The following is a 26,928-nucleotide window of genomic DNA, read 5'->3' on the forward strand; positions in this document are numbered from 1 at the left end:
TGCAGATAAAAAGAATAAAGGAATAACAACCTGAGAAAAAAATCAGAGCAGAGGATAAGTAAAATCACTGAAGCCTGGTAATGGTCAGGGAAAAGTCAGCAGTTGTGGACGATGAAAGGAAGAGACTTCCAGACAGTGGGGGCAGCAGAAGCAAAATAGTAATCTCCCATTGTGTGGTAGGGTAAATTGTTGAATCAAGAAATGACATTGGTGGCTCGAGCGGAGGACAAAGGGGGAGTGACGAGAGTGAGACGAGAAGGGAGATTCACGGGAGGAAAAGTTATCGGCAAAACTTGAAGACAGTGAAGCCAATGTTGCGTTAGATCCAGGGTCAGATGTGAGGCAATGGAGGGCTCTTGATGGTTGGTGAGTGAAGTGTCATATGCTGTGGAGGGTGAGACCATCCGCATTGTGTCGTCCGTATCGCATTGTTTACGTTGCAGGTTTTGACCTCATAAAATGCGAGGATCCTGGCACGCCACAGTTCGGCTACAAGCTCACGGAGCAGGGCAACTTTGCTGGGAGCAGCGTCACGTACGGGTGCAACCCAGGCTACATGCTGCATGGGAACAGCGTCCTTTCCTGCATGACTGGCGAGCGTCGAGCTTGGAACTACCCTCTGCCGTCTTGCGTCGGTATGGAGCTTTCGTCGTGGTTATCAAATCTCTTGCTGCTTAACTGTTTCCCAGATTTTCTTCCGATTTCGTTACAATGACATATGTACGTTCTAAAAATGGAAAAGCTAAGATAACATTACTTTTATCAGTACCGGGGTTCCCACAAGGCCCTCCGGGAGGGAGCGTGGCAGTGTTTGGCGCCAGTTACCATAGAGTGCGGTCGTGCCGCTATAGTTCTCTGCGGTGAGGACAGTGTCTATAAAAAAAACAACGGCACTACGCCTCTCTAAATAAAATGAACGCTGACTTGTCTTCCCATTGGCTGAGGCCAAGAGCAGCAGAATCAATCATCCTAGCTGACATCCCTCGATCACGCCAGGGCCATGCTCCCAGGCTCTCTCCCCATTGGCTGTAGAGCAGGACCGGCAGACCCAATCACCACGTGAGCCGGACATAGGCTCTCATTACACTTATACTAATGGCACCAAAAACATACTAATGGTACATTTGTTTTGTCACTTCAAACATAATGATCTGTCCAGGGATAATCCTTGTTTGCACGGTGTCTTCGTGTGGACTGCTGCAGTGCTTACATGTAATTACGTTTGACTTTTCTACGGAAAATTACGGTAAAGAATAACTACAATCTATTTGCAAATATCGCTCTAATTTGACTAGAAAAAAAACACATGGATTTCACACCATCACCGTTTAGCAACACATCTGATTAAAACGTGCACGTGAACCAAAAATGAGGTAAGATACTCACATTTATTAATAATGGCGAGAAGAATTTTTTTAAATCTACTTCGTATGAAACCAATTAGTATTTTTTATTTGTTTTACCTTTTCCTCTCTACTTTATAGTCATAGTTGGGAGTAGGCCAAATGTTTGTGTTCTTAGTTTCCTTGCCTGATTTGAGTGAGGTATCCAGACTGGACCATCGATGTGAGATGGCAGGGATGGAGCATAAGTTCTCAGGCACAGTGGTCACACTTGTGCCTCACAGCGACATAAAAACTGTGTTTCAATCCCTGATCCGGACACCTTAATATACGGAATTTGTATGCCCCCCCCCCCACTGTTCTGCATTGGTTTTCTCCGAGTTTTCCAGTTTACTCCCATATCTAAAAAAACCAAACCAAACACACACTGATAAAAAAAAAATGAGAATAGGTGTTACTCTTTCTGCCAATAAAACAGAGGTGTTCAGAAACCAAATAGGTACCTTTTGGATGGCTCTGATAATATATGCATTGTCCTTGAAACCGATTGGTCTACACCATCATTTTTCTTATTTTTCATCATTTTGATACTGGCAAAAAAAGGTTCCATTGATACTAACGCAGAATGTCAATGGTGTTGGCCAAACGTCCCAATGCAGGGGAGGGGGGGACCTCGGGACCTCACTTAAACAAGAGTCTTTAGTTCTAGATTTGAAGCTTTCGTGACTGCAATGATTCATATTCTCAGGTTTTTTCGGTAAAGTCACGTAGGTAAAACATTAAAAGTAATGAAAGTAAAATAAAACAAAACAAAAATAAAAATAAAATTCACGACGTTTCGGAGGCAACACAAGTCTCCGTCATCAGGTGGGACCGTCACAGCCAGATTAGCTGCATCAAGTGAAGCAATGATTCAAGATGTAATCCCTTATAAGCAAGTTGAAGGGGGGAGGAGAGGGGGGGGGAGTTCATCAGAATGTGGTAGCCAATGAATGGAACGTATCGGAAGGGGGGGGGGTGGGAGGGGGAGGGAGCCAACAAAACATTTGGCGACGGCTTGGACGCGGCTGCTGCGCACGCCAACACAATGGGCAGAAAGGGGGGAGGGGAAGTCTGATACACATGATAGAACAAAGGAACGAAAATGCCCATGTTTATACCAATGCAGGCTGAAAAATGAAGAGAGTACTGTTAAAAATAACTGGGGATGTTAACACTCGGTGAAGTAAATTAAAATAGTGCCTGTCAGATAAGATGGTCCAAAAAGTGTAATTAAGTCTTTTTTGCGTGGTTAATAACATCTTTCCAGTGATTACTGAGTTTGTACCCATCATCACGGTTGAAATTATGTCTGTGTTTGTATATTTGTATGGCTTCGTGTACAAACCTTTGATGGTAGCCAGGAGGCTTGCAGAGAACCTTGGTCTCGGAAAAGACAATTTCATGAGAGCCCGCCGAGTTGTAGCAATGATCGGCAACGGCCGAAGAATCAGTTCTGCCGTGTTTCAGATCTGACTTGTGCTCGCGGACACGATCAGCAACATGACGTTTTGTTTCTCCAATGTAGCAATCACCACAAATGCAACTCAATTTGTAGACTCCAGGATACTGTAAGTCAGGAACGACATCCTTCACAGATGGAATCAGATCACGGATTTTATGCACTGTGCTGAATCGGACTTGGATCTTATGTTTGTTTAGAATTTTGGAGATCTTTTTGGTCACGCCTGCTATGTATGGTAACGTGATAGTTTTGGTCGGAGTTTCATGTGGTTGTTTCTGTGTGGTGGGAGAGACAGCTTGGCGGATAGTACGGTCAGAGTATCCGTTCATCCTGAGGGCCCGATGTACAACTCCCTATCTAAAAAGAAACCAGAGCCACACATCGCAAAGCTGGATGTTAACAAGACCGTGATTAATCAGAGTAACATTCCAATCTCTGACAATCTAAAAACGGTACTGGCCAAAGGACTAAATTTCGCCGTCACCCCTAAATATATACCAGTAGAGGATATGATTTCTCAGATTGATGTAGCCCTCAGAGGCATAGGACACATCCATGCTGATGTAGCAAGAGCTGAAATAGCTACTATTCTCAAGAATGCTAAGAAACCCACTAGTAACATCAGCAAAAACGAACGCTCTGAACTCGCGAATTTAAAAAAGAGAGATGATATAGTCATCCTCTCGGCAGACAAGGGCAATGCCACGGTCATTATGGATAAAGATTCATACAACAACAAAATCCTGGACCTTCTTAATGATGGGAGTTACTCCAAAATTAAAAACGATCCCACTAAAAGCCTAACGACAAAAACCAACAGTATCATCATGAGTTCGACTTCCCTAATCGAACCAAGCAAACGTCCCTCTCTAAAACCATCGGCGGCAAGACCTCCCAGACTCTATGGTCTTCCTAAAATCCATAAAGAAGGCACCCCGCTACGACCCATCGTGTCGACGATAAACTCTCCAACGTACAAACTAGCCCGTTTTCTATCAGATACTCTGCTCCCCTTCACAGGCAAGACCTCTTCGGCAGTACTCAACTCAACCCAATTAGTCTCTATGGTTAAGGACATGGTACTATCTCCTGATGACATTCTCGTCAGCTTTGATGTAGTATCTTTGTTTACCAAAGTCCCAGTACCGGACACCCTAACAATAATTGAGGACTTAGTCCAACAGGGATTGAATTCTGATGTACCTGCGCTGGTTAGGCATTGCCTCACCAACACCTATTTTACCTGGAATGGCACCTTCTACAAACAGAATGAGGGCACCCCTATGGGCTCCCCCTTGTCACCAGTTATAGCCAACATTTTCATGGAAAAGTTTGAATCAGACGCCATCCAGACATCCACCCTGCGTCCTTCCCTGTGGAAGAGATATGTGGATGACACTTTCGTCATCTGGCCACATGGCCTCCCAGCATTGAACCACTTCTTGGACCACATCAATTCTAGACACCCATCTATCAGATTCACCATGGAAGTGGAGGAAGACGGTAAACTACCATTCTTGGATATTCTGTTTAAGAGGAGGCTTGACGGATCCTTGGGACATTCTGTCTACAGGAAAGCCACCCACACAGATTCCTACCTGAAACCGGATTCCCACCACCACCCATCTCAAAAGAATTCTCTCATCAAAACGCTATACCACAGAGCCCATGGCATTTCTGACCAACACCACCTGACTGATGAATTAAGACATGTACATCGGGCCCTCAGGATGAACGGATACTCTGACCGTACTATCCGCCAAGCTGTCTCTCCCACCACACAGAAACAACCACATGAAACTCCGACCAAAACTATCACGTTACCATACATAGCAGGCGTGACCAAAAAGATCTCCAAAATTCTAAACAAACATAAGATCCAAGTCCGATTCAGCACAGTGCATAAAATCCGTGATCTGATTCCATCTGTGAAGGATGTCGTTCCTGACTTACAGTATCCTGGAGTCTACAAATTGAGTTGCATTTGTGGTGATTGCTACATTGGAGAAACAAAACGTCATGTTGCTGATCGTGTCCGCGAGCACAAGTCAGATCTGAAACACGGCAGAACTGATTCTTCGGCCGTTGCCGATCATTGCTACAACTCGGCGGGCTCTCATGAAATTGTCTTTTCCGAGACCAAGGTTCTCTGCAAGCCTCCTGGCTACCATCAAAGGTTTGTACACGAAGCCATACAAATATACAAACACAGACATAATTTCAACCGTGATGATGGGTACAAACTCAGTAATCACTGGAAAGATGTTATTAACCACGCAAAAAAGACTTAATTACACTTTTTGGACCATCTTATCTGACAGGCACTATTTTAATTTACTTCACCGAGTGTTAACATCCCCAGTTATTTTTAACAGTACTCTCTTCATTTTTCAGCCTGCATTGGTATAAACATGGGCATTTTCGTTCCTTTGTTCTATCGTGTATCAGACCTCCCCTCCCCCCTTTCTGCCCATTGTGTTGGCGTGCGCAGCAGCCGCGTCCAAGCCGTCGCCAAATGTTTTGTTGGCTCCCTCCCCCTCCCACCCCCCCCCTTCCGATACGTTCCATTCATTGGCTACCACATTCTGATGAACTCCCCCCCCCTCTCCTCCCCCCTTCAACTTGCTTATAAGGGATTACATCTTGAATCATTGCTTCACTTGATGCAGCTAATCTGGCTGTGACGGTCCCACCTGATGACGGAGACTTGTGTTGCCTCCGAAACGTCGTGAATTTTATTTTTATTTTTGTTTTGTTTTATTTTACTTTCATTACTTTTAATGTTTTACCTACGTGACTTTACCGAAAAAACCTGAGAATAAGAGTCTTTAGACTCGTATCTGTCCTATGTATATAATAAATTATTGTCCCGTTGAACTCGAGTGTTTCCACGACGGCCAAAACCCAATGTTGCAAAAGTCAACAACGCGAAGCTCCATTGGAGACTCAAAGCGATGCTTATGGTTGGGGGGGGGATTGCAACGCTGAACAGCCGGGGGCTTTTGCCCCAGCGTTCGGAGGGTGCAGCAATGGTTGCAACACAGCGAGGATGCGCCGTGTAACCCTGAGCTTCTGGCTTTAAAAAGAAAAAACCTCGTTCAACACCGTAGGCCGGATTTGCCTGACGCCGAACAATCGCGGGCGAGCCAAGCCGTGAGAGCGGAGCTGGTGCATGGAATCGTTGAACGCGTGCGCTAAGGCTTGAGAGCAAAACTAACCTAACCATTGGCCTGGAGGAACTGCTCGCGTCATCTCAGACGTAATATTGTGGCGCTATTATTAAGGAGCACTGCTGGATCTGTAACCCAATTAAAGAAAACCTTGCTAATGTCATCGATGATTCTCAACGTGGGAAATGCACAATATGCTGGTGCTACGTACATGTGTATATATATTATAAAACATTTCTGAAGAGACCAGAAACTTAGCCTGTCCCTTAATGCAATGGGAATGGCGGTGAAGGCGGAGGTTAGTGAAGGCGAATGTACGTTAGTGCTCAAGCATATTAAAGATGCATTAAGGGAAGGAGGTGCTGGTCTCTTCAGAAATGTCTTATAATATATAGGTGGCGCATTGGACAGAGCTATTGATTTTTCAGAACTCTGAAACACCATGACTGATATCCCAGGGTTCACCCCAGATGTATTCCCACAAAGTAATAACTGAAGTTCCCTTGTGGGTGGCAAACATGTATTTTCGTCCGCCTCTAATGACTGAATCATAATTAGTCAGCAACTCTATTTAGACTGTAGGAGGAATCCGATGAGCTGTGAAGCTCTGTTTCACAGATACCCAGTAGGGGCTCCGGGTCATAAAGTTGCAACAACAAACAACACAAAAAACGGACAGGAATGTGAGAAAGGTAAGTGAGTCACACAAATAAATAAATAAATAACGGTTGTAAGTCCAACGTGCAAATTCCTGCCGATTTTCAAGGCAGATAAACGACAACAACAACAACTGAATGAAAAACTGATTTATTTTATTTAATTTTTCATTAAAATAACCCATGCACATTTCAGCGGACGTATTCTTAAAGGATTAAAAACATTCACGACAAGCAATGGTGTCCAGGATGGAGTAAAATAGAGGATTAAGTTGTGTCATGCGAGGTGAAGGACTGTGGTGGTCTTTCTGGGTGAATCCTCTATCTAACGTGCAGATGCAATAATTACTATTTTCTCACAAAACCGTGGCAGATATGGAAAATCGACGAAAGAAACAAAACAGAACAAACATAACAACGGAATGTATCGCAGTGTGGCACGCATTCGGAGCCCACGGGCGCGATACTGTAACAAGTGGTCGTGTGGTTCAGATCGGATCCACAGCCAATCCAACGCAATCCCCATTTGCTCTGGATCCGATTGTGATCGACTTCAGTGATTCACGTAATAATGTGTACGCAATGCTCGTAGACTTAAAACAGCTAAAAAAACGTGTTAACCTCCTTGTTTTTGTGGGAATAAAACTGCACGTTAAAGTAATGAACCCAGAAAATCCTCAGGGATGCTTAGTCTCACCGCTCCTCTTTTTTTTCTCAGGAGGTTCCTGCGTTTGGGAAATTTGGGTTAAATCCCGTGAAGGTTTTTTGCTTCATGTGCGGAAAAACCCAGGAATCCCGAAGAACAACGCCCCAAAAAGACAAATATCCCCCATATATTCCTTGGGTCTTTCGGTAAAGCCACGTAGATCAAATAATAAAAAAATAATAAAAACGAAAATAATGATATTGTTATTATTTTTATTATTTTTTATTATTTTATCTATCTACATGGCTTTACCGAAAGACCCAAAAAATATGAATTCCTGCAGTCACGGAAGCTTTAAGTCAGAATCCTCCATATAGCCTGAACAGACTGTTGGGGCAAGTGCTGTTAGCGAGCGCCGACAAAGGCCGGCACGGCACACAAGGGGGTGGGTGGCCAACACCACGCCCGGCCGCCTTTGTCTCCGTAGTGGAGATTTTTTACACACAGCACCAGGTACTCATTTGAGGCTGAGTCGACCTAGGGGAGGCCCCGGAACGGTTCAGATAATCGTCACTCGTGTTGGCCGTGAACGCACTAACCGCAACACGACCGCTCTCCCCTCCCCAAACACAAAGACGTGCAAAACAGCTCGCTTCTCTTTGGTTGCGTCGAATTTAAGCGGATCCCTCTTTTCTTTGTTTTTGTTTTGCCCAGCCGAGTGCGGAGGACAAATCCGCGGGGAGTCGACGGGAACCATCCTTTCTCCGGGGTTCCCAGCCCCGTACGACCACAACCTTCGCTGCATATGGGCCGTGGAGGTCGACCCTGGCTACACTGTTAGGTGGGTGCTGCACCGTGAATTGTAGGCACCTCCAGGTCCCACTGGACTCTGTGGGTCATGTTGAAGTGTTGAGTACGTGTGTTGTGCGTGCATCAGTTACAGCTGCTGAATCCATACGATCTTGATCCAGCAGCATCTGATTATTCGGCGACGCTGCATCGGCAGCGGTGCACGAGCGCAAGTATTGATGAATGTCAACGCATCCGTCAATAACACCGCGGCCTTGATAAAGAAAAACAAAATTATAGGTGACGTTTCGGTAATGGCCCTTCTTCATGGAACAAAAAAGTGCTATGAAGGAGGCTCATTTGCCCCAAACGTTGCCTATTATATATGTTTTGCCTCCTTAAGGCATTGTTATTCATGACTTTGTTGAGTTATTTTTAATGGGCAACTGAAATCCTTCCCTCCATCCCTAGGTACCCACCATAATTTCCATACCAACTAACCTCCCTCCCCATACCTATTCACCGTATCACCTTTAGCTGCCCTCATTGTACCACTCATAACCCTTGCAAAAGTGCCTTGGATAAAGGTGCGATATAAATATAAGATAAGATCATGGGCAGCGTTTGGGGGAGGGGGTGCACTGGACACCTTTATTCATTTATTTTCAGAAGTTTACAATGAAGGTGAAAAAAAATTGTAATTATATGCACTCGCGATTCCGAATGTGAGGGACAAAGCGATCCCCTGCTCCCCCCCCCAAAAAAAATATAGAAGTGAAACTCCGCCTATGACTGAAATCAATTAATCAAATTCATTTAACTAAGCTCGCTTGTGATATAATTAATGACAATTCGCAAGTTAAAATTAAAAGTCAAACGGTATCCCTGCTCAAATTGGTATGAGGCAGTGCTCATTTGTATTGGTGGCCCTGAGTCCGTGCCGCAAATTCCACATTCATGTGACAGGAGCCATTTACCCAAGAGGGCACCCACAATTGACTTGTGGTACTCACTTTATCAAAGTTGGTATGACAATGGACTCCATTAACCACCTGAATTATATTTTACCTCATGACCTTCCGATTGTAAGTTAAGCTCTCTGCTATAGGTCAACTGTGGCCTCGTTTGACAGCTCGTTTGTGTTTGCGTGTATTTTTAATGCTTTCCAACTATGGTTGGAAGCACGTGTGCATTACCTCTGTCGATCTGTCTGTAATACGGGGGGGGCATAGTGCTAGTTGGGGTTTACCCTGTGGAAAAAAAAGCCAATTTTTTAATCGTGGCCTTCAGACAAACTGCTTCCTGTGCGTGTGATGCGAGTGCTGCAATTTGTATTGCTCGTTATACACTTCCCGAGTGTCAATGCATGTGGGGAAGCGTTCCATGATTCATGCACGTCAGTGGTCTTTCCTCCTTAGTGTGTAGCAAAGAAATGCCATCTGTCGTGCGAAAACTAAAAAGTGATCATTACCTCTTGCCCTTGGTCAGTACGCAAATGCTGAAAGATTCAGCAAATTATCGGCAATTTTTTTTTTTATCAAACTAAGCGTGTGGAGATGGCTCAAGGGGGCTACTATCGTGCCAGAGCACTGAACTGGCTCTGTTGAGATCGTGGGTTTGAATATTGGCAGCCGTCCATGATTAAACCCTGCTTTTCCAAGTGTAGTATGTGAGCTCAGTGACCAATTACTGCATACACGCCCATGAAGGTGAATATATTTAATCACACTTAATTTGGTTTGATTGCCAAACGACACATACTTTTTACAGGGTTTGTCAAAAGCTATGCCAAGTGTGCATAAGAGGTTGATGGAAGGGACTTCAGAGATGGATTTGTGACGTCATCTTCCAAAGCTGTTTTCGAACATAAGGTGATCCACTGCTCACCGTGAGAGTTCCGAATGACATTTCTTCTTCCTATTACAAAATAATGTCAACTTAAAACGCACCGCCACACATCATTCTCTCGCTCTTGTAGAGAGAGGGAGAACGACTCAGAGGCTCAAGGAGGAACCACAGACAAGTGGGAAGGTAGCCACGCGATGGACCGGCGGCAATAATTGCCAAAGCTCTGCGGTCCTCTATATATATAAAGGTGTTATCCGCCAATTAATGAGTGTTTACCTGTGGGAAGAAACTGGAGCACCACGAGAAAACCCACGCGTACGATGGGGAAGCACTCTATCCCATACAGAGGGAACAAGTGGATTGCACATTTTTGCTGCTACCGTCTCCTAACAAGCCACTGTACGGCTCCTCTTTGACACCCCCACGGGAAGGGAGTTTCACAACGTTTGCATGATCCACCAACCCTCGCATCCATAGTGCCGGAGTACAGGTATGCATAGCCACCACTGCCCAACTTATACGAATTGTGCACTAGAAATAAAATGGTCAAATTCACGTATTCCTGCATCCAGTGTAATTTTAAGCATATGGCAGAGTAACGCTGTTTATTATGGTAGTAAATAGCTAGAATTATAACTTTGTAACTTATCTAAGTGAATTTTGAATAGCCTAAGTCAACACAACATTACTCCTATGCTCCGTCTACGTTTCAATTGACGTACCTTTTATTTCTGACCATTAATCGACCTGTCTGTGCATGAGACAGTGTAATAATAGTACATCTGTGACACTGTGATAATCCCCTGTAAATGGCACAATCTGGGGAGGGGGAGTAATATATTTGTTCACATTAAATATATATTAAAAAGTTGCTTTCCAAATAAATGGGGACATTCCTGCATAATTTGGTTCACGCTTATGCTGCCCTTAAAACTGTTTGAAATGATGTACAGTATATATTTTTTATTATATTTCCACGTTCAATTTTTTTTTTTTGCCAAGGGTGAAAACGTGAATGTGTGAATGGCCTGTGTAGTTGCTACTGGGATGCTGAAGGTTGCTTAAAGTTCTCTTATTAGGGCCTTTTTAAGTATTGCTCTTGGTTTTCATGATAGATATGGGCATACTATTGCGCTGCATATTTAATAAAGTTCACTAGAATTATAATTTGTGTGCGTGTGAGAACTATTTCTATCACATAACTTTCAAATAACACTTAACCCATTTTCAAATGTAATAATCTCGCCTGACAACGGCTGTGGTGGTAAAGTTTTACTTGTTAATTATTAACGTGCATTTTTTTATTTTATTGCCAATTATATGTCAATAGCGCGACTAAAAGTAGCATCGTGAAACAATGCAAATTGTAATTACCCCATTAAATAAATTCCAAACTTACAGATATCGCAATCGTGCCCTAGAGTATTAGATTGTCATCATCTTATTTGTGATTTCCCCATCAGTTTTTCAATAATATAAATTATATTTCGATTTAAAGCTTTCGTGACTGCAGGGATTCATCTTCTTGGTTCTTTCCGTAAAGTCACGTAGAATGGAAACAATAAAAATAATAAAATAAAACATAATAAAATAATTCTCACGACGTTTCGGCCACAACGCAAGCAGCCGTCATCAGGTGAAGACCAGGTCTGTCGGGGAGACAGCGTCTGAATGAAACAGCACCATGCTTGGAGCGTCTATTTAAGCTGGGTTGGCAGGGGGGGGGAAGGGCGCCTTGACAAAATAATTTTCATATCAAGAGGAATTTAGCATATTTATGGGCATATTTATCGGAAATGCAGGTATGTGATTAGTACTACTTATGCCCGTGCATTATGCAGGACTAGCAGGATCAAAGGGAGGGGATAGGGGTAGCACTAATAAAGTGAAAGGGTGAATAGTATGTAGCTGCCGCAACTAGAAACCACCACGTAATTTAGCATATTTATGGGAAATGCAGGTATGTCATTAGTACTACTTATGCCTGTGCATTATGCAGGACTAGCAGCATCAAAGGGAGGGGATAAGGGTAGCACTAATAAAGGGAAGGAGTGTTAATAGTATGTAGCTGCAGCAACCCAAAACCACCACGTAAACAACAAAAGTATAAACACTTAGTGTCTTTCACACGACGGTCAATGGTACAGTGTATAATAATAAATAGTATAACATTTATATGCTTAATACAATGTACAAAGTAATATATAGTATCGTAATTGTATAGTGAATATATAGCAGTATATTTAGTATACTGATGATACTATGTAGTTTATACTTTAGTTGTTTACGTAGTGGTTTTGGGTTGCTGCAGCTACATACTATTAACACTCCTTCCCTTTATTAGTGCTACCCCTATCCCCTCCCTTTGATGCTGCTAGTCCTGCATAATGCACGGGCATAAGTAGTTCTAATCACATACCTGCATTTCCCATAAATATGCTAAATTACGTGGTGGTTTCTAGTTGCGGCAGCTACATACTATTAACACTCCTTCCCTTTATTAGTGCTACCCCTATCCCCTCCCTTTGATGCTGCTAGTCCTGCATAATGCACGGGCATAAGTAGTACTAATCACATACCTGCATTTCCCATAAATATGCCCATAAATATGCTAAATTCCTCTTGATATGCAAATTATTTTGTCAAGGCGCCCTTTCCCCCCCTGCAAACCCAGCTGTTTCATTCAGACGCTGTCTCCCCGACAAACCTGGTCTTCACCTGATGACGGCTGCTTGCGTTGTGGCCGAAACGTCGTGAGAATTATTTTATTATGTTTTATTTTATTATTTTTATTGTTTCCATTCTACGTGACTTTACCGAAAGAACCAAGAATATAAATTATGTTTCATAGAATTTATTTGTTACAAATGTAACGACAATACAATATAATACAATATAATTTCCCTTTGCCATGCTGCAGACATGCAACTGAGCATCATTGACTCTTAACCCTTTCCTATTCCGAGACGACTGCAAGTTTCAGGGTAGGTGTCCTGTTCACGCGCAAGTGGCCAACGTAAATTTTATTTCGAGAAGCGTAGCGCCGCTGTTTTTAAAGACATTGTACTCACCGCAGATAACTGTAGTGACACGACCGCACATCATGATAGCTGGCGCCAAACTGTGCCACACGTCCTCCCGCATGGCGTTTTACTTCTGATTTTGTTCCGATGACTTTCTGATGACGTACACGTACGTCATCTGATGACATACGTGACATACGTGTACATCATCGGAATGGGTTAAGCTCACGATACATGTAAGGTAAGGGATCAACTTGCAATAATTCTTGATTTTATTCCCAAAAGGTGTGCACCTCATGATAAACATTCCCACTTTGTGCCTTTTCCCATATCACCTAATGCCCCCCCCCCAAAAAAAATCCATAATGACGCAATTAAAATCTTCTTCCCTGATGTAACATTTTTACTTCATCTAATATTCAATTTGGCTGGTCACCTTAAAAACTGTGTATTGCACTGTTGTACGCAATGCATTTATTTGACCCCTCTGGTCGAAAAGGCTTTTTCTTTTGTCACTTATTTTTTTCCTTTACCAAGTTTTGATAAACTCTTTGGTCAATTTTGGGCTGTTCTATATAGTAGCAGCACAACTTAATTGTAAATTTTTAAATATGTTGTATCATCTTCACGAGAGTTATCAAGACGACCCACTAGAGACAGGACAGATGGATAGACAGAGCTATTACATTAATGCTGCCAACTGCCGTTGGCAAGCTTTATAAAGGAATGCATTATTTTATTGAATTGTGGCCTTGAATTGTGACAATTTGTTGAATTGCAAAGGGTGTGAACCATTAACCCCCTACTATGCAGCATAGTAGGAGTGTAATGACAGATTAAGACATACATATAATTTGTAATTACTGCAGCTGTCATGCACCACTATTCGATAGTGGTGTAACCACAGCCCATGTGTCAGGCTGTGTGCTCTGAAGCTACATATTATGGCAAAGCATTGCCACCAAGAGGTCATTACAAGTGAATAGGCTGTAGTGACTAGCAGACAATCTACATGTACTCACTCACCCACTGCAATATGATATCGCCATTATCGGGATTTCTTTATCCCCACGTCATTATTATAACCAGCAGCCTAAACGAGTTGAGATTTGTTGAATCCTAAATGTAGGTACAGACAAACACCAAGCAAGCTTTTTCGTTAATTTTGTTCAGTAAGTCCTCTATTTACATTGCTCTTATTTGTTGTAGGCTATAACGTCGCCAATGAATTAGGGATCGTAATTCGTTTGTAAATGCACCTATTCACATCAACGTGGTTTTGAAAGATTTTAAAGAAAATATCGCAGTATATATTTCCCTTGCTGTAGGCGGGTTCGGTTTGGTACGATTTCGCGTAGTATATATTTGGCCTCGAAATTCGCTCCACAGTATGCGGTTTGAATTCACATTGTGTGTGTACTGTGCACACTACTCTACAGGCAGCTGTTTCCTCGTGCGGTTTCGCATTGTGCCGCCATTTTTTTCCGCATCTATTGCTACCGCCCCCGTGTAAAGTGAGAGAAAGCTGTCGTTTGTACTGCAACACGCTACGCCACAGTGCCCCCTAGCGGGCACTCAAGTCTCAGTGTTTACAACATCGCCACACTGTAATACCCTCTCTCAATACAATCTCCGCCGCCATCTCTGGAGAGTACTCTGTATTTTCTTTTGTTTATATTACTTTCTTGATTAGAAGCTTTTGTGACTGCAGGAATTCATACTCTTTGGTTCTTTTGGTAAAGTCACGATAGATAGGAAACTAAACAATTGTTTATTTTACTATCTACGTGACTTTAGTTTACTTGGCTGGTATAAATTTGCACGTGACAAGCCACTTCATGAGCTATCATTTGTGGCCAGGTCGCTTCTGGAAAAGAAGCTAATAGCTTAGTGGGCTTTACATGGTAAAATATACAAAATTTTAGATGTTGCGTGATTTTCTTACTTTTCCCATATACATTGAACTCATATGGTGTTTTCATATTGTTTCTTGTTGTAACATTCTGACCCACCCCTACTGGACATCTGTGAAAAAGAGCCTTATAGCTCATCGGATTCTTCCAGTATAAATAAAGATTCTGATATACGTTCATGGATTTTTTGGATATATTTTGTTTTCTTTTTTTGCTACTTGTGTAAAGACTCGGACCTCGAAATACTAGGAGCCACTTTGATTAACACAGAACAATCCAGATCCGGGCTTTGTGCTTGATCTGCAAGCTGTACATTCCCTCGAACTCCTCCTCCCCTTGTCCTCTGCCCGTTTATATTGTTCCAGTTCCCTTTCTGGAATGTTCCCTCACTCTATTTCCCTTAGCCAATCCCTGTCCTACCCCTCTAATCGATTCAACCGTCGCCTCTGGGTTCCACTTTGATTCCCGCCTATTCTCATTAAAATATTTTCCTCCAATCACTTCAAAAGCCTGCCTCCCGACCAATCCCTGTGGAGGCCTCTTTCCACTAATCGGAGACCTTGGTCTATCTTTGAATAACCGTTAAACTGAACTTTGGCTTGCGGTTATTTTCGGTCATTACACTTGTTTAAAAAAAATAGTCACCGAAAAATGTCCCCCCGGGAAGGTATCCTAAATTTAAACAATTAAGTCAAGTGGTAAAATAGATTGCAATTGACGCCATCGCGCCTAACGTCGCCTTTGCCGGAGACGCATTCCCAACGTAAAACGAGTACTTGACCGTACAGACATCATCGTACTTTACCGTACATGAGTACTTCACCATTTTTTGCCCCGAGAGACTTCAGTTGAGGAGAGTGGCCCTTTGCCTTGACCCTAGGGATAGATTTGTCACAGCCTGAGGGCAACAAGATCAAATTGAGGTACTTTCACTGAAGAAGCAATTCACTGGCCACTGAATTGAGAAATTGCCTCTTAAGCTCGAGAAAGTGCTAGAATTTGGTCACGGTGTTTTGAATTTTCTCCTCGTTGTGAGCACCAAGTCAAAACTGCCACTCAACAAGAGTCAAGTCGACTTGTCTTACAGTAAAGTCACACAAGCTTGTGTTGTGCCCAAAACGTCGTGATTTATTTTATTTTATACCTATGTGACTTTGCCGAAAGAACCAAAGAGTATGGATTCCTGCAGTCACGAAAGCTTCAAATCAAGATCGACTTGTCTTGATTGTTAAAATTAGAATTTTGTATTGTTTTCCATTTAGTGACCTTGAGCCAGAGTTGGAAATTCAACGTACCCTTGACAGGTTTCGGTCTCTCCATTCAACTGCTGTTGAATGAAAGGGCAAAGTAAACCTGCGGCAAAGTATTTCAACCCACAAAACCACACTCTGGCAGTCTAATCGCCGCACCACTCGGCCAGATAATGTTGATGTCTCCAAGTTATTTATACCCTGTGTTAGCATCCTTTAGACCCAGTTTATCTAAGCCCCCATACAATCCACCTTTCTCCAAAGAACACACGAATGCTAATATATTTGATTTGTGATTTCTGAAATCAAGGAGACAGCGGCATTCAATCCTACTTTACAAGTAGGGTGTTACGGGAAAAAACCCCACAAAGGAACCACTACATCTTAACATTGTTTTAGCAGCCTCGTGTAACACACCATCGCCTGTGTCAAGGGAGCTTAATTGAATTTAAACTGTAAACCACAGCAGACCCATCACATTTTAATGCCCTGCAATTAGTGTCGAGGAGATTAGTCTCAAAATTAATATTGAAAACCGCTAAATAAGTTCGTGGCTAATTCTCAAAGGGCATTGCAGTCCGCTTCAATACGATGTTGAAAATCTACGGTGCTTTGAGAACAGTGAAAACACCCTCATAATCAATGTGTTAAAATTGGACGTCATTAGTAATCATAATTACATTCCTTATTTAAATAAATGAACGAGCCAGAGTATCATCTCAGAATGGGTAGCACAGTGGTTAGAGCGCTCTGCTCACGATTGGAAGGTCGTTAGTTCCTATCTCAGTAAATGTTCAACACACCATAACATCCATGCCTGAAGGTCCATACAATTATTACCATTCCGAGTGTAGCCCTGCTATAGAATTGTCACCATTGCTCAAGTAAATGGAGAAAATGCATGCTCATTTGCGTGCATATGTGTATCTCATATTTTTAAGTGATTACAGTGAAATTTAAAGCACTTTAGACCTTTACCGCAACCTTTCCCTACAACCAATCAGCCTTAGGGCCATGATTTTGGGGACCCAAATTTGAAGATCCTAGTTTTCAGCAGTTCATATTTATAAGAATGTACGTGAATATATCTGTGCCATCTTTCATTTTTTTCCAGCACGTTTAGGGTTTATATCAGTCAGTCACGGTTGTCAGCGCGTACATTAGATGTCCACGTAAGTGGGACAATTTGAGGTCAGACTTTTCGAAGATCTCTCCTGAATTCAGACATTTGGAATAGAACATAGCCATAGCCCAATAAACGCATTCGCATCATGGAGGGGTGTCGCGTTACCGAGACGGACACGTGAGTGGGTACGTAGATGCCTGTTACCAGGAGGGTGACATACAGCCGGATGCTCATACACCACTCGCTTTGTGAGAGCAGACCTTGTAGGTCAGGCATTGACTGTGCAATTCTCAGCAGATATTGCGGAAGGAAGGGAGCGATGGCGTGCTGTCGTGGCTTCTATAACACTAATCGTGACGTGATCTTTGATCTGGGATGCTGCATGTATTATGTGTTCATGTGAATGCGAACGTGAATGCACATATCTACGATGATGCAGGGGACCAATATCCCAGGTTCAATTATCCCCGGGGTTATCCACGATTTTAACTCCTCTTATTCGTGGGGTAAAAAACTTGCAGATAACCGCAGATATAATTATTCATTTTCTGCACGATGCCCGCGGTGATAAGCAAGTTTCGTCTCAGTGTCCATGTGTGTGTGTATGTCTCTCTGTCTTTGTGTTTGTCTCCGTGTTTGTTTGTTTACATGTCTACATGTCTCCCTATCTGTGTGTGTCTCCTCGTCTTTCTCCATGCCCCTCTGTCTCCATCTATCTGTAAGTGTTTTCGCGTCTGTGTTGTTTCGTGATCAAAGCAAGTGCTGCCAGTGCACACGTTTTGATACGGAACATTGTTTTTTTAATGTGCATAACCTGCTGGTATTGGGAAGCAGCTTTATTGTGCATTATGGGCAAAATCTTGCGTAAGATAAATAAACTGGGCCACGGATAATTGGAGTTTATCGAGAATCCTACAGCTGCCGTGGATAATAGGAGTCGCCTTGGATAACAGGAGTTCTGCAGTATCTGTACGATTCTTCCTAACTTGACTTTTACGTGTGCATGTATGATGCATGTTTGCGTGGTTTCGCTGCGTTGGTGCGGTGTGGGTGTATGGGTGCGTGGATGCTGTGCTTGGATCTGATGTGTGGGTCTGTGCGGGTGCGGTGCGCGGGTGCATGCATGCTGTGCGTGGATGCGGTGCGTGGGTTCTGTGCGCGCGTGTGCATGGGCGGTGTATGCGCGCGTATGCATGGGGTGCGTGTGTGCGCGTTGGGTGCGTGCGTGCACGTGCGCGTGGGAGCAGCCTGCAGTTCAGCGCGTTCGACACGGAGGCGTCGCACGACGTGGTGCGTGTGTGGGACGGCGTCACCGAGGGGCAGCTGCTGCTCAAGGAGCTCAGCGGCTCCGTGCTGCCGAGCCCCGTGCACAGCACGCTCAACGCCATCGCCGTGCAGTTCGACACCGACTTCTTCATCAGCAAGTCCGGCTTCGTCATCCACTTCTCCAGTGAGCCATGCCGCAAGGCGCGCGCGCGGAGTCTCGTCGTTCACGCATCGCCTTTGTTTCACCAGCAGCTGTTGCAATTGCTCGCTCACAACCACTGTCAGTGGATGGGCATCACTACAGGGAGTTCTAGAGAGCCCCTCTCGAGGCGATTTGGCCAACCCAGGCCACGCAGGCCAGACGTCTCAGACGAGGTTGGAGTACGCACACTTGATTCCACCGCACGCGACCTGCTGATCAAATCACTGTGCTGAATCTATTTATACTGCTGGATGGACAGAGGCAGTGGAGGGATTTAATAAACGTGGTCTTGTAGAACAATGCCCATCATTTTGGTAATATGTTGATGAGAAATCCGACATACACCTTATTTAATGAGATACATTTTTATATTTTGAAATGTGGGAGAGTGCTGGTGCAGTGGTTGATGCACCAATTGATGGCTACAGGCAATGCCACTGACCTGCCCCCACCCCCTCCACCGACCCGCACTGACCAGCACAACATGGGGCGGCCTTCAACCAGCAGTGCATTGACAAATTGGCGTATGTTATTTTCCGCCATCATAATATAAAAAAATACTTAAAAAATAACTACCATATTAGATACGTGCAACATTTTGAAATGCACGTTTGGAATAGTTTAGGATTCAAATTTCAGCAAGTAATAATGTATGCACATCGAGGGTCCTATTCACGTGTGGACTCTGTTCCTTTGTTCACTTTTTGATGAAAACTTGCTGATGTCTCAATTACCAACAATCAGGCAAATCCCCAAGGTGATGCAATTCAGCTGTTTCATCAATATGTTAATGTGGCCTTAGCTGTTCGTGTGCAGGAGGCGATTATTGCACTGACCACACAGTTCCCAATTGATTCGAGGAACAATGCATCAAGATGCTTTCCTTAAAGAGGTTTTAAATGCATTGATGTTTTGGTTGTAATTTATTCCCTGCGGTAATCGTTATAAAACCTGGCGACATTTGATCAAAGAGTACGTCATTACAATGGGTGCACTCAACTCATCAATCCTTTTCATTTAAACCAGTTTATACTACATATATATGTTTGACCTATTAAGGGATTTTTCTGCTATTCAATGTCCACTTAAGAGAAGCTGTTTATACGTCTATCCAATATTAACTTTGTAAATGTGGCTTTGCTCTCCAACACACCGGTGTGCTGTAATAGTAACGCATTGGCATGTTCTGTTTACGTGACAAACCTTACTAATTGGCTGTGTCGGGTGGTCGCGGGCTTTACGACACATTTATATTTACGTTATCTAACCCCCCCTCCCAAAAAGAACCCCTGTATTATGGATGATATTGGTCGCGAAAGCCTACGTGTTGAACTGACACACTTAATTGATTTAATATCTTAAAGTTCCACATTTTTCTCACACAACCATCGTTTCGAGTGCAATGTCAAAGCTCCCAAGCCAGTGAATTTTTTTATGACCGGTCTAGAGCAGTGGCTCTCAGTGTCGTCCCCGGTACCAGCCAGGGGGTCCACGACGGTCCTCCAGGTAGGTCCCGGGGGCACTGTGATGCAAATGTCGCAGTTTCATATTCGGATAATAACGACAATGTTCATTACACATTTTATTTCGAACATTAATTTATATTTGACTTCTATTTAATTTTAAAAAATGAATTTAGGTAAACTTGCCTGATTAAACTACCCTTAGCCAAAGATCTAAATGTTCCGGTAATATGGATAATTTATGTGTGAGTGGTATTTGAGAGAGATAAGTGAATACGTTCCTTCACCAGGAGTAGGGGGCTGGGTGGGTGGTCCACGGAAATGTTTGAACCGGCTGAGTGGTCCGGCGGCCAAACATGTTTGGGAAACACCGCTCCTAGATCATTTTCTTTGACATTGGTGAATTTATATTTATTGGGTTGTTTCACGGCGTACCACTTGCTAGATGATAAGGAACGTCAGTTGGTGTGTACGCACACCGGCCAGCGTGCTTGCCCTTCTTCACCTGCCTAGTGGCAAGTTTTGCCCTTCCCACTGCCATGCGCTTGGTCTGGCCTTTGTTGGCAATCCAAGATCTTTGTTAGAAATGGTGTTTCATAATTTTATGTTTCCTTAATCACCGTCTGCAAACACACGTTTTGCATATATATAACCACCTTAGTACCTGACTGGACTGAATATACGGCGTGAATTTTGGTGACACCTGGGCTGATGTAGGACATGTTATCAGAGCACATGTCAACGTGGCAGGTAGTCACCGGTAGTTCGCTGAACAGCAGCCACTTCACTGCTTCTTGTGTGGAGGCTCGTTTTCTAATTTCAGGGAATGAAATATGTGAACTGGCCGGATAGCATTGCTAATAATGGGAATAAGGAGGTTGTGACGGGTAGAGAATGTATGACGGATGGGCCGGAGGGCTAGTTACAGAGATGGCTATTATTGAGGCAGTGAAGGTTGGTGATCAAGGGTTGGAAGATTCCAAGCTGGTAGGAAACCTTGTAGACCTTGTAGGCTTGTGCCCTGAGGGTGCAAAAGCTTCAGCATCGGTCGAAAGGAAATATTGTAATTGTGAGATATTCTCATCTTGATTTTATAACCTTGAATACCATTCAAGATATTGCTTTGTTTATCTATAATTTTAATAAAAAATACTTTTGTCTTTAGCGTTTGGTAAAAAAAGATAAATCAATTAATTGACGCTTTAATTTTATTCATTGCCTTTTCAACTGACACAACCTCACGTTTATTTTTAATTCTATGCGGCACAGTGGTGATACAGTATCTGTTTCTTTAATTGATCAAAGTAATACCCTCACCCCATTAGAGGGTCAGGCCAGAACCGACACCTTTTGATAAAGTGTAGCATAAAATAAGTCACGCTGTCGTTCGATGGTTAGCGTAATGGAAGTCAGAGCGTCTTCCATGCTCAAAAGACGAACGTGGAAAATCTATTTGGGTTGTCCGCTGCTCGACTCGCGCGTTTTGTCGCGAGTAATTGACGGAAAGTGCAAGTCGTATGACACCGTAACCGGCGGAATTATGAACGCAGGGTTATTTTAAAACGTAGGCTTTCGTGACCTATATCATCCATGATACACGTTTTTTTACGTGTATTATGGTTAGATCACGTAAATATATATTTGTCGTTAAACTTGCCACCACCCAACACAGCCAATGAGTAAGGTTTGTCACATAAGCAAAACATGCCAATTCGTTACTCGTACAGCAAACCCCGGTGTGTTGGAGAGTAAACCCACAACATCCTTGCAAATTATTTATAAATGTTGTGGATTTTCTCTCCAACACACCGGTGTGCTCTACTAGTTTTACGGAACAAACCTTGCTAATCGCCTGTGTCCGGTGGTGGCAGGTTTAACGACACATTCATATTTGCGCGATCTAACCTAAATTTTTTTTTTTTATTAGGGAGGGTTACTCTTAGTTGAACTGCAGGCGAACAACTTCAAAATATTCTTTATTAACATGAGAAGTGCAGCCAAGGCGCAAGAGCAATACAATACAAATGTGAAATACATTCATAAAGTTCCAGGAAACTGGCAATGTGATATATCGTATTATCGTGAAATTTGATATCATATAAAATTGCAAAAGTTATATTGCAGCAAACCTCATCGGAGGTAAAGGCTGTGGATAAATCGTGGTCACTGGCGTTCATAAAATGTCTTTCCACTTGTATTTTCTTCGTATTTACCCTTGCAACCACTGCTGCAGGCGTGGAAGAAGCCCTCCATTCCTCCACACTGACCCATCTCACCCACTGCATCGTGGGAAACCAAAACAGATCATAGGCAGCTCGAAGAGTTGTAGGTCGGCAACCCCATCATGAGCTTGACCAGGCTTCAATCAATGCTCTCTGCCAGCACACATTTCTGAGCAATCAGCTGAACAAGCACCGGTGGCCTGGCTTAGACCTGATACCAGTAATTGTCGCCCATTTCCGTTATGTCGTGCGGAGTTTTTTTCTTCTCTTGAGGTTTTTTTTTTTACTTCTATCTCTCGCGCCTGGAAGGACGATTTCGAGTCGAGTGTTTCTCGCTGTGACGGTGCTGTCAATATTAATGGGAAAACTCGAGCCCTGATTGTATTGAGACCGCTGTTAAGGGCTTAGAGAGGGGGGGGGAAGCATTTACTCGTTTGCTCGACTTTAGAGGGTTGAGCCGAGTGATGGGCGACTGTAAAAATGTAACCTGTCGATACCGCACGAGATAAACCGATGGCATGAAGGATATTTTCGCCGAAAACCATCGACGACATCAACAGTTTTTGATACTCTTTAAGGTGAACCCCCACGCGTGCTCTTCGGCGAATCAGAACGCGGGCTGGTGGGCGTGCGGGGGTGGGGGGCTCATAGGAACCCAGCCCATGTATGGGGGCGCAAGGGAATTGGGGCGGGGGGCATCCCGGAGTGGGGTGGGGGCAGTGCCGGATTATCCTCGTAGCAAAAGTAGCATATGCTCCGGGCCCCGCGCTAAATGCTTTCAAGCTATAAATTCCGGTTCAGTGATTCTGCACTTGCTCTATTACTATAGTATTATACTGCCTTCAACTTTTATGAACGATTGGGTATTTAAGGTTAGAGAGTTGTCATATTATATTGCTGTATAGCAAATGAAAAAATACAATTACTTTACTATGCAAGTAAAAATTTCGTGTTTTAATATTTGCGTGTTTTTTTTATTTAGGGCTCCTTTATAACATATGCTACAGGCCCCGCACTAGCTTACTCCGGCACTTGGTGGGGGGGAGTGAGAAGCGGCGGCTGGCAGGGTTGGTTAAGGTGAGATGGGGAGGCATTTGCCGTACTTTGTGGTAAATTTGCCGTGGTTTGTGTCAATTTGTGGTGCATTTGTTGTATTTTATGGCACTTTGTGGTAATGTTCAGGAGCTCCCCCCCCCTGAGGAGCTATACGAGATAGGGGCACCCATACCGATCACGTACTCAGTGAGAGGAAAGGTGAAAATGTGCTCCCTTCGCTTGCCACACTGACCAGCGTGGTGAAGTATGGTGAAATATCCTCCATGGCCGATGCACGCAAACTGCGACCCATAGCTCCCAGCAGCTCTGGATCATGTAAAAGCAGTTGTCATATCACGTGACATTTATTTCACCAGGGTAAACTCATGACGACATGTATTTTATTCCAACGTAGGCTATTATGCACAAAATATGGAATGTCATTGTAATGTAGGCTCCTGAAGAGCAATTTAAAACACTGCAATGGTGTAGTATCTGAACATATTTATTCATGCACGTGAATGGGAAAAAAAACTATGAAAATATTATGACGCCAATGCACTTGATGTTATACTGATACTCACAAGATTGATGAAAGGTAAAGTTGTCTGTCGGTGTATTCAAGCAAGCTCAACTCTGCCGTTGATTCAGTGGTGGGGATTCCATTATTTACATGGCAGAGGCCATTTAAATCGGAATTGATAAGCGATGTTGACTTACCTCAAAATCGTACACACTTTATCGCTCTTTCAAGAATGATGGTCTAAGTTGACCCCTGACTGACATTTGAACTTACAACATGATTTTATTGTGGGTCAAGTGATCCAACAACAGTGCCACATGGTTGGCTTGACCGTGTAATCTTCAATTTTGCTTCGGATGTTGGTCCAATTCCTTACGGGAGGATTGTCTTGCATTGTAAGTAAACCAACATCAAACCCGGTAGATGTTGCAAAGGCAACCTGTGGCATCTGCGATTTCATTTTGCGATTAGATATTACATTGCACCTGATCCAAGCTTTGCTAGGATGCATAAGCACATCCTTCATATGTAATGTAATCGACTGTTAGATAATGCATGGCAAGTATATGTTTCAGGCACTATATATTTTATACATTATACAAAATTACAGTGCGCATGCCTGCACGCCTAGAGAGAGTACTAATTTAATAAAAGCTTTCTAAAATGCCAAACATTCTCTCCGCTCATACGAGCACTGGGGAGGCATTGGTGTTCCTGAGCCATCGGTGGGAATTCAACATTCTAATGGCAGTGAGAGTATTTTCATCACATCGATTCATGCAAAAGCGTTTTGGTATACTCACTGGTTACACAAGGGATATACATTGATAAGTGATTTTACCTTAAAAAATGGTCATGTTACGTTAGTGTGAAGGATATGGTCAAGGATGAATGATGCATCACTATGGATTCGGTGACGAGATGTTAACTACCTCGCCTGATATACAAGAGAAATAGTGGGTTCGATCCAGATTCTGATGCCTGTCAGGGTCAGGATCTAAGAAGGCACTTTGAGTTTTGATTTCACGTGCTTTTTTTTTAATGGGACTGCTTAATAATGCGTTATTTCATCTAGTTTACAAATACTGTCATTTGTGATGCATACTGCCAGTAAGAAAACCATCCACATCGTTACACAGACAGGGTGGAACTATACATCTATTTTACCATTTTACAATACCTCTTGTCAATGCAGAGTATTGACCGAGTCATGATAGAGGGGCGATAGATTGTACGTTGTCAAACCAATCCTTCATTGCTTGTGCATCGTGTCTATTAACGCGTAATATGCAGCTTCTTAATGAGCTGTAGCGGCGTGTACGCACACACCTACACACACGCGACTGATACGTGCCCCCGTTTAGTACGGTTAGCTTCGCACGGTGCGAAATAAGTTCAGCATATATACTTGCATGTCACCCACAGCCATTATGAAGACACTGAATTGCTTTGTGACATAATACAACTTATATTTATTATGTAATCTTTGAGCTTATGATCCATAAATAATTAATCGTTTTATGTACACTGTATTATTTTGCAAGTTGATTCCACCAATATTTGTATTGTTCCTCTATTATAGATGAATGTCGCACACACAAATCCCACGCGCACAAAATATGAAGGCAACGTTCCTCACAATAGCCACTGGCTGTTGATGATAACGAGACAAGCGTGTGCACAAATAGACAACGATTTGCCTGTCCATGAATGGACGTTTCGAGTACGTTCTGTTTGTGAGCATCTATTAAGGCACATGCAGTACACGCCTGGCCACCATTGTTTCCCCAGTCCTGATTTATTATAAATCACACCACATTCTTATTTAAGGTTGAATTGATCTATTTAGTGGAGGCTCATGACCGATCAGATATGATTGCCACTGATGTCAGCTGTCACCTAGAATCAAACCCAGGTTCGTAGCACTAACCCCTGCACCACCGTTTTCCACGCATGCACACACACATTCAACACAGCCGCACAATTACACCTGTACATACACGTACACACACATATACAATAACACACTTCCATACTGAAAACTGCTAATGGTGAATTATTTATCTTTATTCATATATTCATTTGATCATCTAGAATGCCTTATTTAGAGTGTCCATTCATCATGGGTATCCTGTGAACTTATTTCGGGCTCTTTCCAAATTAAAGGAACACAGCGGCATTATGGGTTTGCTTTATTCATATACTCAGGCACTGTGTCTATGTGCGTGAAACAGTGCTTTAGGCGAACGAGATATAAGGTGGGCTAGAATTATTCACACTCACCTTGCTTTCCTGAAAGCGGTAATAATAATAATTGCAATTATTTGGTGGTGCTGCTGCTGTGTTGGCAGTGGCGCACAAGCAAAATTAACAAATGAACTCAACACATTCGTCAATAACACGAGCTTAAAATGAAAAATATATCAAAGGCGACGTTCAGGGCAACGGCCATTCCTTTGCTGTGCATGTGCTATGAATGTGCTATGAATGAAACGTGCCATTGCCTGAGACGTTGCGTCTTATACATTTTTCATATTCTTGTTGATTAATGTGTTGAGTTTTTCGTAACGTTAATCACTTACCCAGGAATTAATCACTGGGTCTTCCATTGCAATAAGTAGCCAATGGCCGTTGATGAAGTGTGTGTGAGTTATTGAAGGACATTTTAGTCACCAGATGCAACATACGCATACCAGGGCATAACACTCGGCACTGTCACCTCCTGGCTACCTCGCAGGCCCAAGCCTACAATGGCGCCGCAGTGGTGAGATGTTAACTACCTCGCCTGGTATACATGAGGTCATGGGTCCAATCCCGACCCTGACGCCTGCTGTATATTTGGAGTTTGCATATTCTCCCTGTGGTTGCGTGGATTTTTCTCCGGGTCCTCCGGTTTTTCCCGCCATGTTTAGAAACATGCCCTTAGAATGTTTGGCTGCTGTATGTTTC

The 26,928-nt window shown here is 43.2% G+C and overlaps 1 protein-coding gene across 1 annotated transcript in view; it reads left to right on the forward strand.

Moving 5' to 3' along the window:
• The window catches only part of LOC144724936 (CUB and sushi domain-containing protein 1-like), a 684,194-nt gene that overhangs the window by 425,291 nt on the left and 231,975 nt on the right, over positions 1–26,928 (forward strand). Inside the window, exons 24-26 of the mRNA XM_078604260.1 lie at positions 444–635; positions 8,034–8,160; positions 18,516–18,718. Coding sequence (XP_078460386.1) covers positions 444–635; positions 8,034–8,160; positions 18,516–18,718 — 522 coding nt within the window. The remainder of the gene's footprint in view (positions 1–443; positions 636–8,033; positions 8,161–18,515; positions 18,719–26,928) is intronic.

This window comes from Lampetra planeri, chromosome 22, assembly GCF_965212315.1.
Source record: "Lampetra planeri chromosome 22, kcLamPlan1.2.h2, whole genome shotgun sequence".
Taxonomy (NCBI): domain Eukaryota; kingdom Metazoa; phylum Chordata; class Hyperoartia; order Petromyzontiformes; family Petromyzontidae; genus Lampetra; species Lampetra planeri.